We start from the raw sequence: 11,232 nt of genomic DNA on the forward strand, positions 1-11,232 counted from the left end.
CGCTTCAAAATTAAAATATCTAAAAAACTCTTTCATTAAACCACACACAAATATACACAATATGCCTTTGGGTTTGATAATATAATATATAGGTCAATTCATTCTATATGACATTAAAACCAACGAAGCTAAATGTGAACTGCAGAGCGTAAGTTGTCCATGTTACGCACTTACAAGACGGAAACAACAAACATAGGTAGGACGTTCTCATATAACTTGACATTTAATTGATATAACTATTATATATAGCTGCTGCTCTATAGACACCGATCAATAATAATGTTATTGAATCGATTGCAATATTACCAAACCCTCGATTACCTCTACCAGCAATTTCCTGTAGCATATCGAATGGGTCTGAGAAAAACCTTCGTTGATAAAAGTTATACATAATACAATATGGTAAAATATTGATTCCTCAGATATCAGTTAAAAATAATTTCCATATAGCGAGTAGCCGACAACGTCAACCTGTATGTATACCTAGCAATTATAGCTAACAAATTTTTTAAAAAAATTTTGATTTGTTCGCTATAAGAGATTGATATTCGACATTCCCAACAAGCTAATGTTTATCAACCACTTATTGTACATTTTTTCAATCATGTAAGTCATATCCGGTCCAACCAACTTGTTAATTACCTTTTTTTTTTTTTTTCTTATGGTATCGAGGACTGGAGGAGGAACTATGGTGCCAGTACTTCTCCTAAACTATGGTGCCAGTACTTCTCCTAAACTATGGTGCCAGTACTTCTCCTACTTGTTAATTACCTACCTATCTATCATTATAAATATTTTATATTATTAAACTTATCTTATATTAAATTAAATTTTTATTTGTTCTAGTTTTCTAATTATCCATTATTAATTTGTTTTACGTTATCATAGTAATTAATATGTCTATTTTATTTTGTATTAAATCTTAGATTATAATATTATTATTATATAATATATACCTACTGCAGTATGGTCTGTACTGAACAATTGAGCTTTCATGAGTGCTTACATTATTTACTGTTAATATTCCAAAAAGCACGGTTGTATTGAACATTTAAAGCACAATCGCACTTCGTGGACCAACTAATAGCTTAAAATAACTAGCAAACTGCTAACCTAAACCAAATACCAATATCACAAATTAACAATGGTAAAGTTTTATCTTAGTCAGTCAACATAAGCATATAATATCTTGATATTTTGGAGTTATTCTAGATAAAAATTAAAAATCAACTTGGACCCGTACATTTTTCCAAACTACAACTAAAGTTTCCACTGATAACTTGACATTATCAGGCCCTTGATTATTATAATTTACAATCGATAAATTTCTCTAGCTCGATATGTTTCAGATTACAAGGTTTCTAAACGTCCAGTAGGTACGTATATAAAAAAATATAATAACATTAATTGTATTGTTTTACTTATTCCGCTTACTTTAAAGTAAAAAAAATATATGATACAAATATACAATTATAATTTATACTACCCTAGTTGAATTTCCTTTACCTCAATAATACACAATAAAAAGTAATGACTAAAAATAAAAACCATACAACGGTTTTTTTTTTATCGTTATTGAGACAATAAATACAATAGATATCATTATTGTTGAATATTTCTGTTACTTATTATTCAACTAGTCGTGGTGGTTTGTTATCTTCGGCAATCCATGTTTCTCCAGTATTTCCATGTTCTAAAACTGTGATCAGTGCATTCCCAACATTATCTGGCCTAGTAGATAAATTCACAAAACAAATATTTTAAACGTTTTGTATTGGTACTCAAGCAATATTTCTATGCTCACATTAATTATAGTTTATGGAAATTGATCATAGTTACAGATTTTTATTTTATTCATGTACAACAGATAAATATTTATAGCATATGTGTTATGTATCAAGTATTAGCTATTAACTATTAAGTACCTACCTAATAAGGATACAATATAATTAGGTATGTGCTTAAGTATTTTTAGATACTTTATGGACATATAAATAAATAATAGATTATAATATACCTACTTAACAAGAAAGTTGGGTTTAAATAATTTAATTTTTGTCAATCAACGATAGCCATGAGGATTTAAACCACTTGAATTTTGATACCTATTCTATAAGGTTGTTTTTTTACTGATTTCAATAGAATAATAATTTTGAATTTTAATGACAGTAAACAAGAATGGATGAGGAGCAACTCTCTAATTGATTTGATTATCACATAATTATTACACATTTCTAAGTGCATCTACCGTTAATATTGTGAAAATTATTAAACCAATTCACGAGAAACTGTGTACCTTATCTATGCAAACATCATTTGAAACAATAGCTTCAAAAAATATACGTCAGTTGAACTGACTGACTCAGTTCATATTTAGCTTAACATTTTGGATGCTGCGTTTCAGTATTCAGTATATCAAAGAGCGCCGCGAATAACGGTTGATTTATTTAATGCGGGACACTCACTAATATCCAAAAAGTATTAATATTTTAAACATTTTTTTACATGATTTAAAGTTATTATAAAACAACGTTCTAAGTTTTTTACGTTTTGAATTACATACAACACATGTTTTAAATCCATCCTCGTAAGCAGAATATTTTTCTGATACATAAAAATCGATTTAAAATGAGTAGGTAGTATATGAGTTATAACTTATAAGTATTTTATATTTTTAGTCACTATATTATAATTATTAACCGCTAGATGGCATTATGTATACGATAATAGCTTAGGAACTCAAGTTATAAAACCATAATATCTAAGAACGTAATAATATATTACTTATATACATATATCACGTTATTTAACTTATGGAATTATAGATAAGCCTACAATACCTATTCAAAAATGTTTAAATAAACATGATAATATATTAAGAATATTTAATTACGGTTAAAAATTTAAAATGTTTGAAAACTTAAAAATTTTAATACCTACTAAATATTTTTAAAATTAGTATTTTCTAACTTTACCTCCCCTACATTATAGAGCTTACAGTAGGTATCAACTAGATTCACATTCCTATCAAAAAATATATTGAAGTTGAAGATTTAACTGATTTAACTGTTCAAAAAAACGCAGCTAACTCGCACAAAAATATAATATACAACAAAAAATTATTAATTATCATTATTAATTGTTAAGTCAATACATTCACCGCTCCGCTCAAAATTTAAAACATAATATTATGTACATATGTTCATAGTTTATTGATCATACATTTATTTAAATAAAACGGTGTAGTCTCATTACATGTTTGTATGATATACCAATACAAAAATTTGTGTAAAACGAAAAATGACTAACAAAAATAGGCCCTTTACTGCAGTTTAGTGTAAACTGTCAAATATTAATATAATGTTAAATGGCTGTATTAAATAGATACTCCCATTAGATTAGTTTATTCGTTTGTAGTTCGCACACCCAATAATACCTCTTCCCTGGGACGGAGCACTATATAAACATATTTTATTATTATACAAGCCCAATTTTAGCCACTCCCGAGGGACTATAAGCATCCGATCACATAATATTAAAAAAAAAAATTTGGCTCATTTTTATAAACATAAAGTTTATATGACCCTAGATATTTACAATTAAGCCTGTAGGTAGTGTAGGTATACAGAGTGTAACAAAAATATCTGATAAATGAAATAACTTTTATTTTAAGCAATATTTAATTCAATCAATACAGTTGTAAAAATCATTTTAAATTCGAAAATTATAAATTTTTTTTAAATGTTTGATAAGAATATTTTAAGTAGGTATTTGTTAAAATCTTATTTTTTTTTTCAAAGTTTTACTTTTTAAGTTATTGATTCCTATTCCAAAAAAAATTTGACATTTTAAAAAATCATAAAAAATAAAACACTTTACTATATGTTTTTACAATCTAAATTTATCTAAAAACCCGGTTTGAAAATTAACTATTTTTATTTTTAGTATAAAAAATAAAAATTAATAATTTTATATTTTACATATAACACAGTCATCAATAAATAATATACCTACATGTATAAAAAAATAAATAATGATTGGAACAAAACTTATAATTTGTCTTCTTGTTACACAATACACTCTGTATATAAAACTATATAAAATATAATGTAAACTAACTGTAACACACTGATACGGTTACGTTCTTAAAAACTTTATGAAGTTGCCTATTGTTCGTCAAAATATTCTAAATCTGTTCTCGTTTGCACATAAAAGATTTCGGAAACAATATTGATACATAAGTATATACGTCATATTGAAATAAAATGAAATTATTACTTACTCTTGAATTTTGTTACTCTGTTGATCATTTTTTAAATTTTCTAGCTTCTCGACACGTTCTTCTTTTTTGTGCGGAATTTCATTTTTATAGGCCGATCTTACACTATTATTGGAAGTAAATTCCGGGCACAAGGTGATAATTTTAACACCATGAAGACTGAAATGATTTTTTTTCTTCAAAGTTCAGATATAGAAACAAAATCACTGATTATATTGTAAGACACGAAGCATGGTAAATACTAATTAATAAATAGTAATATTAACATAAAATGCAGATACACGTACTCCAAAACTTCTCGTAAATTCCATCAAATATTTTTTCGTAGACAGGTACATGGGACTACAATGATAACTGTCACTGTAAACCAACAAGGAAGACGTCTGTATCACTGTTCCACCACTTCCCCCATTGGGAATTCCCATATACTTGATCGCCAGTAGTGTACCTCTGACGACTCCACCCTAAGAAAACACAATGTTATGGGTACATACCAAGTCATCAACCGTGTTTAAAGTCTTATAATAATGTAACTTTTCATTTCTTTGCACTACTTCTTAGTGCAGTAAATAATTTAAAATAAAATAAATTGAATTTTTTTCGATAGCATCAATTTTTAGTAAGTCACCGTTTAGTGTTCTTTTTATGCATGCATCGCGTTGGTATACTTTGTATACTTTGAATACTCGAGGGAAATCAAACAATTTCCTCTTGCAGCAATAATTTCAACATATGTTGTCCCAATAAATATTTACTTTTCATAAAATTGTCAAAATAAATAAGTAGGTACCGGTTGCGTAAACATAGTCAACATAATATTATACTAAAAAGTAAATATATACCAATGCACACAATCAAACACGTTAAATTACCACTTGAACTCACATAATTGATATTGACTGTAGCAGACCATCGTCGTTCAATTGAATTGTCGAAAACTCCAGCATTATTAATAACAATGTCCAATCGACCAAAATGTTTGATACATGTTTTAAAAGCATCTAAAAAATATTATGTCATTATTATTTTTTAATTTCTTTTGTGGTCCTCAAAAAACCCAAATTATATCACGTGAATATCACATATTATAAAAATATTTAAAAACAACTTTTATGTAAATTTTATTAAATTAAATTAATGATTCTGTCAAAAAAAAATGTAAAACAAAAAAATGATCTCCTTACTTTCAAATTCATCTTCATTAGTGACATCACATTTGGTCGAAAATACATTGATATTTTGGAACACTTTTAGAAACTGAAGTGCTATAGCTTGGCATTTATCGACATTAACATCACAGAGTAACACCTGAATTAAATGTGTTACATTGTAATTTATAATATAGGAATAATATGATTAATATGAAAAATTGAACACAATGTATAATTATATTTTTTTTAAATTTTTGTTTTACCTACCTTAACTTTGTTTAGAAGTAAACATTTTACGTAAGCGTAACCAATATCCGATGCTGCACCGGTCACCAAAGCCACTTGATTTTCTAAGCCCATATTTTATTTTTTTTTTTTTACTTAAAATATTATATTCTCTACAACACAAATCAAATATCAAAATTTATAAAACTCGTAATGAGTGCGAGCTGCTCAATTGCACTAGGACAACAACAATGATGTGATGTTCAAACTTCATAAAATTTCTCAATACAGCTAATTTGAAATGATAACAAGCATATTAAAACGAGTTTCCAGTACGTCTACGATGTTATTGATGTCTATCAAAGGTTATAGTTACTGATAAATTATAAGGGTATAATATAGGACAGGTACCTAATAAAAGCGTGAACTAAAATATAGGTATCTACCAGTGTTATCTGATATAATACCGATTAAATGTGTGCATTTGGTAAATCTAGAAACTTGCCAATAGAATCATAATATGGTATTATTTTTAAAACGTGGTTTATATCATAGACATTTCGTAAGTATACTAATTGTTTTCTTTAGTAGATAAATATTTATTATATATTTTTTGAAGTACCTACGTATACAATGCTACAGTATATATTGTATATGTACCTATACTATACTAATTGACAAAGATAGATAATAATTGTATTATTAAAATACGGAACTTTGTAATGGGGAGGGAGAGGGAGTTAATATTAGCTAGGTTTAGGAGATTATTGTTTTTCATATTATTACTTATTGGTAGTCTCAACAGTACATACCATGAGGTCATGATGTGCTGTTTATAGTTTCGATCAATCAAATAGCTTTTCAATATCTATTAGTAATTTATCTTTCTAATCTCAAAAAAGTATTTCGTGATAATTCAAGACGCAGACGGCTATTATTTTAAATAGATTTGTACCTTGTGTATCAATGCTGTTATTGATCTAATGTAAATAACATGTCTGATAGATATATGTTGCGGTAAATGTTCTATTGTTGTATCTAAAATAAACGAACAAAAAATAAAACTTCGCACTGTAAGGATTCAAAATATAATACTATAATAGCGATTAGTGAACCGTGTAAAAATATTGAATGTCATTATAGCTTTAACAGTTCTAACTTAATAGCGTAAGTAATTTCATATACGGATTATTAACAGATAATATTAGTTACTACTAGTAAGCAGTTTGTAGTACCTACCTATATATTTCGACAAAATACTTACATTATTGTTATCGATAACGTCTCAAGGACGTGATTTAATCAAGTAAATATGCAACGATAATAATACAAAATAAAACACTGATAAAGACTTCATGAACGGAGAGGTGTGTAATCGGAATCTAATATTTAAGCGTAAACTAACGGAAAAATTACATTTTAAAATTAAAACAGGTGTACTAGTAATAATAATAATAATAATATGGTGGGTATTGATATAACTCACAATTATTATTATTCCGCACCGAATGATTATGCGCGACGTTGCCGACTATGATTCCGAATTCAATTTAAATATCTAAACCTTTTGGAACGTAACAGGTTTTCATTATTCAGTACAATAATAGCTATACGGAAGTATAAGTAGGCCTGACTGAAATAACATAATTTTGGACTTGACGCGGTAATACTGTTAAAGTAATCAGTTAATACGAATACCCTTATCGGCTTAACTTCTACAGGGTTAACCAGAAATATAAACATACGAAGTGAAATCGAATTATCAAAACAATACCTGGCATTGATACTGCAAATGAATGTCTGCGCAAACAGCGTAAAGTAAATGTCGGTTTGCAGAAATTATCGAACCTAAAATAATATGATCATTAAATTTTGCCATATTGTTCTAGTAAATAATATAGTAAACAACGAAGACGTGTAGCCAAATTTAAAGCACCGGATGCAATACCAATCAAGTCTACATTATTCAAAAATTATTGTTAACACAAATACGTTAAGTATAAAATTCTCCATTGATTGGCGCATTTAACCAGGTACGTCCGATCGTCATCGTTATAAAACTATTTTTAAATTTTTCTTGGTTGGAATAGTCTGGTACCTATGTTCAGATCACGGTTATCAAGTAGATACCGTGGTCCGGATGTCGAGTAGATAACCGTGGTCCGGGCGTATTGTGGCATTGCTCTGATCACGGTCTAGATATATCTTCAAAAGCTAGCCATAAGCCGGATTCCCACGACTGGTGTATTTGGCCAATATTTGGCACTGGTGGTTACTTGCCATGCCGTCGGATCGCCATACTTGTACAATTATTTGTCACTGGTGTCGTTCCCGGCGATTGTCGGTAAATGTGACACAAGTCAAAGGAACGGCCAATATACTTGTACTATTGATCCCACGACCGGTTCTTATAACAGCCAGCAATGGGAACAGACAACAGTGTACTTGGCTACTTGCACTAGTGCTCCGGTATTGGCGTACTTGTCAAGTACGCCAGACGTGTGAGCACCATATTCGTGCACTGGTCAAATGTACAATTATTGGCGTATTTGGCAAGTACACCAGTCGTGGGAATCCGGCTATACACGAATACACGATCCGGTTTGCCGGAGAGGTCGGACTGCGCAGGCGGACTGCACAGTTTTTCCGGAACAAGTTTGCGCAGTTTTCGGAGACTGTGCAGGCGGCCGGAAAAAAATCGAAAAACGATTCTTTTGGCCTGCGCAGTCATGACTGTACAGGCATACCGGATCGTGTATGGCCGTATGTTGGTATTAGCTGAGGACTATTGGCCGGAAAGCGTGTGACTGCGCAGTCCTGCGTATCCGGCAAATCGTGGCGTGTATGTCGTCGTCGGGAATCGGTTAAAACTGCGCAGTCCGACCTCTCCGGCGAACCGGATCGTGTATGGCTAGCTTAAGATTATGGCTCTGACAATGCCACGATGAGTTGAAAAGCTCATAGAAGTCATATCATATTATATAATTAAACCACCAACCGCTAGTTAAGCTTACATAGGTATCACTTATTATTTTGACTGACCTAGTCAGTAGATATACCAAATTGAACAAAGTTGTTTTAAATATTTCCTAATCCTATCGTAAAATTATATGTTTTAACCTAAAACCCTATAGTCAAGTTTCTACAGTTCATGAAATGTATGTTAATTATTTAACAATCAATATTAATTATTACATCATTAAACGCGTATTTATGATACTATAATATCTTAATTACTAACTTCTTTTTTATTTAGATATCTGCATGTGATTGCGGCACCATTGCATTACGAAACAAAAGTAAACAGCCGCAAAATCATTTCGTGTCTCAGTGGCACGTGGATTGTATGCTTGTTGGATCTCATTGCCTGCACTGGTTTTCCGATTAGTTCCTTGCACTTATCAATAACCGAGCTTACCTGTTTGTACGACAGATTTCAGCTAAAGTCGAGCAACTATTTTTTACAGCATTTTCTATACGATTATTACTCGTACTTTAGTACTGCCTGACGTCATCATACTTGCATGCTACATAAAAGTGAGTTTATAGAAATATAAAAATCCTATTGACTCTATATATCTATATAAGCATATTCGTGATCTATTATTAATTAATACGGAATTATTCGTAAAGTTGAAATTCAGCAAACGATATATTGTTTAATGTGGGCTAAAATTTACCAAAAAATGTATGCTGGTAAATATTATAATCAGGTATAAATTGATTTTAGATTTTTCTAAAAACAATTTGAGTAATTTATCCAGTCTATCGAAAATTCATTAATTTTCTATACCTATCAAAAATATTAATTAATCCAGTGTCTAAAATATACTATTATCTCAGATTTTTCACATTACGAACAAATAATTAGAGTTATGTGTGTAATTACGCGTTCTACTATAAAATACGATAATAACATTTTAGAGCCATTACGTTATGCGAGATTTTCGTTTAAAATACGAATTCAATTAATTTAAAACTATATGTGCGGCATTAGGTACAATAAAACAGACTCGTCCATTGGGATTTATCAAATTCGTTATTAAAGAGAGTCATCGATATTTGTTGAACAAAAACGTTTCACCAATATATTGTATTCATACACGAATAATACACACACACACACACCCGATCGCGTGCACGAAATACACCACCTTACACTGCACGTTAAATTGCAAACGAACCAAGTATAGGCACATATTATATTATTATCACCACGTAAACCATTGGCGTTCGGAGGTGTTCACATAGCGTCGGCGATATTCGAAGTGACGCTGTCGGCACAGGTTATCATCACGCGGCACGCACCAACGGAATCCGTTCTTCCTGCCCACGGCGATGGCCAACAAACTGCGCCGGAGCAACGCGTTCTCGTTCGCGTCTTACCTGCTGTACTACGACGTGTGCGATGTATACGAGTCGCTGTAGTTCGCTCTCATCACCGATTCGACGCTGTGCAACGGACTGCTGTACGGCATCAAGAACAAGCTGCAGAAGACAACATACCAGAACTACCGGAGCAAGATGATGACAAAGTGCTTGGTGAACGTCGGGTTCACTGACGCCGGTTGTACCTGATGAGCCTCTCCGAGGCAGGCGAACCGCCGGCGGCGGTGGCGGCCAGACGTCCGAATTTGCCAATTTGGTAACTTTTACGCCAGACGTCCATTTAGATTTAAGACTGTGGCGCCAGCGGTTGTGTCGGTGCCTTGGTGGTGCTCATTAACCACCTGTAATGACGACGGGCCCGACCTGGGCGGCGATGCACTGCGGCCAAAACGACCGCAGGGTCGGCGCTCATAATATGTATCGTCGTTCGCCGTCACGCTGATTATATCGATGACTGCAGGCCCAACAGCGACCGCGTGCCCGCATCCGCTGACTGGATGTCGACTACCATTTCGACGACGATATTGCGGCGGCGGCGGTGGCGACGATGACGACGAAGATACTTTGCTGGCCTATAGGTACTACAGCGGCGGCCTTACGCGACTAACCGCACTAACCAGGCTGTGCGCCTGGACTGGTATTAATTTTTCCCCAGTTAGTCGGTTCTCTAATCTCTTCCCATCACCCTCTTGTCACACGCACAAAAATTACACGTTTTCTACTGAAATTCAATTATATCGGTTCCCGTATCAATTATAAGATCTCATGCGATTCTTTCGATGTCTAAACTGTCACTGTGTTTCTCTGCGCAACGATACAACAACTTAATAAGGCGATCGCGTCACGTACAAAAATACATTAGGCATTACTGGTATTAGTATATTAAACCGATTTTTATTATTGCTCTGCTCTGTACATTCCGTACGATATAGAAATATTATACCATCGTCGTTATGATGTTATAATATATAAATAAAATTCACATACAAGTTGTACACAAACACAATATTTGAACAGACGACAGACGTTGTGTGTTATACATCGCGAGGACATACGCTGTCTGTTTTATTGGATCGCATAATTTCTGTGTAATCACATCTCAATCTCAATTAAAATGTATCACGGTATATAATCATATCTTATGATAGTTATTAATGTAAAGGCTTGCGATACTTATACACCACTGCA

General features: G+C 32.0%; 1 protein-coding gene across 5 annotated transcripts; it reads right to left on the reverse strand.

Annotated features, from left to right (window-relative positions):
* Nucleotides 1-1,398: 1,398 nt before the first annotated feature.
* LOC107163662 (15-hydroxyprostaglandin dehydrogenase [NAD(+)]-like) lies at nt 1,399-10,308 on the reverse strand. 5 transcript variants are annotated; one of them, XM_089229714.1, is made up of 9 exons: nt 8,897-10,308; nt 7,430-7,503; nt 6,611-6,693; nt 5,698-5,828; nt 5,464-5,587; nt 5,165-5,280; nt 4,546-4,743; nt 4,283-4,455; nt 1,399-1,731 (listed from the first exon to the last, which is right to left on the reverse strand). In XM_089229714.1, the coding sequence occupies exons 4-9, from the start codon at nt 5,788-5,790 to the stop codon at nt 1,629-1,631; spliced, it is 807 nt and encodes a 268-aa protein (XP_089085840.1). In that variant the 5' UTR covers nt 5,791-5,828; nt 6,611-6,693; nt 7,430-7,503; nt 8,897-10,308; the 3' UTR covers nt 1,399-1,628. The 5 variants fall into 5 exon arrangements, with proteins under 5 accessions (XP_089085840.1, XP_089085841.1, XP_089085842.1 ...); XM_089229715.1 differs by lacking the exon at nt 7,430-7,503; XM_089229716.1 differs by lacking the exons at nt 6,611-6,693; nt 7,430-7,503; nt 8,897-10,308 and adding an exon at nt 6,468-6,604.
* Between the last annotated feature and the right edge of the window lie 924 nt (nt 10,309-11,232).

Source organism: Diuraphis noxia, unplaced genomic scaffold (genome assembly GCF_037042655.1).
Source record: "Diuraphis noxia isolate RWA-SAM2 unplaced genomic scaffold, SU_Dnox_SAM2 contig0005, whole genome shotgun sequence".
Lineage (NCBI taxonomy): Eukaryota > Metazoa > Arthropoda > Insecta > Hemiptera > Aphididae > Diuraphis > Diuraphis noxia.

Bases quoted from the DNA above. Each gene is read 5' to 3' on its own strand.
- LOC107163662 (XM_089229715.1), bottom strand. From the start codon at position 5,790: ATGGGCTTAGAAAATCAAGTGGCTTTGGTGACCGGTGCAGCATCGGAT. The intron at 5,588-5,697 runs GTAGGTAAAACA...CATTTAATTCAG, and splicing joins TACTTCTAAACAAAGTTAAG to GTGTTACTCTGTGATGTTAA. The intron at 5,281-5,463 runs GTAAGGAGATCA...AATATTTTTTAG, and splicing joins TAATGAAGATGAATTTGAAA to ATGCTTTTAAAACATGTATC.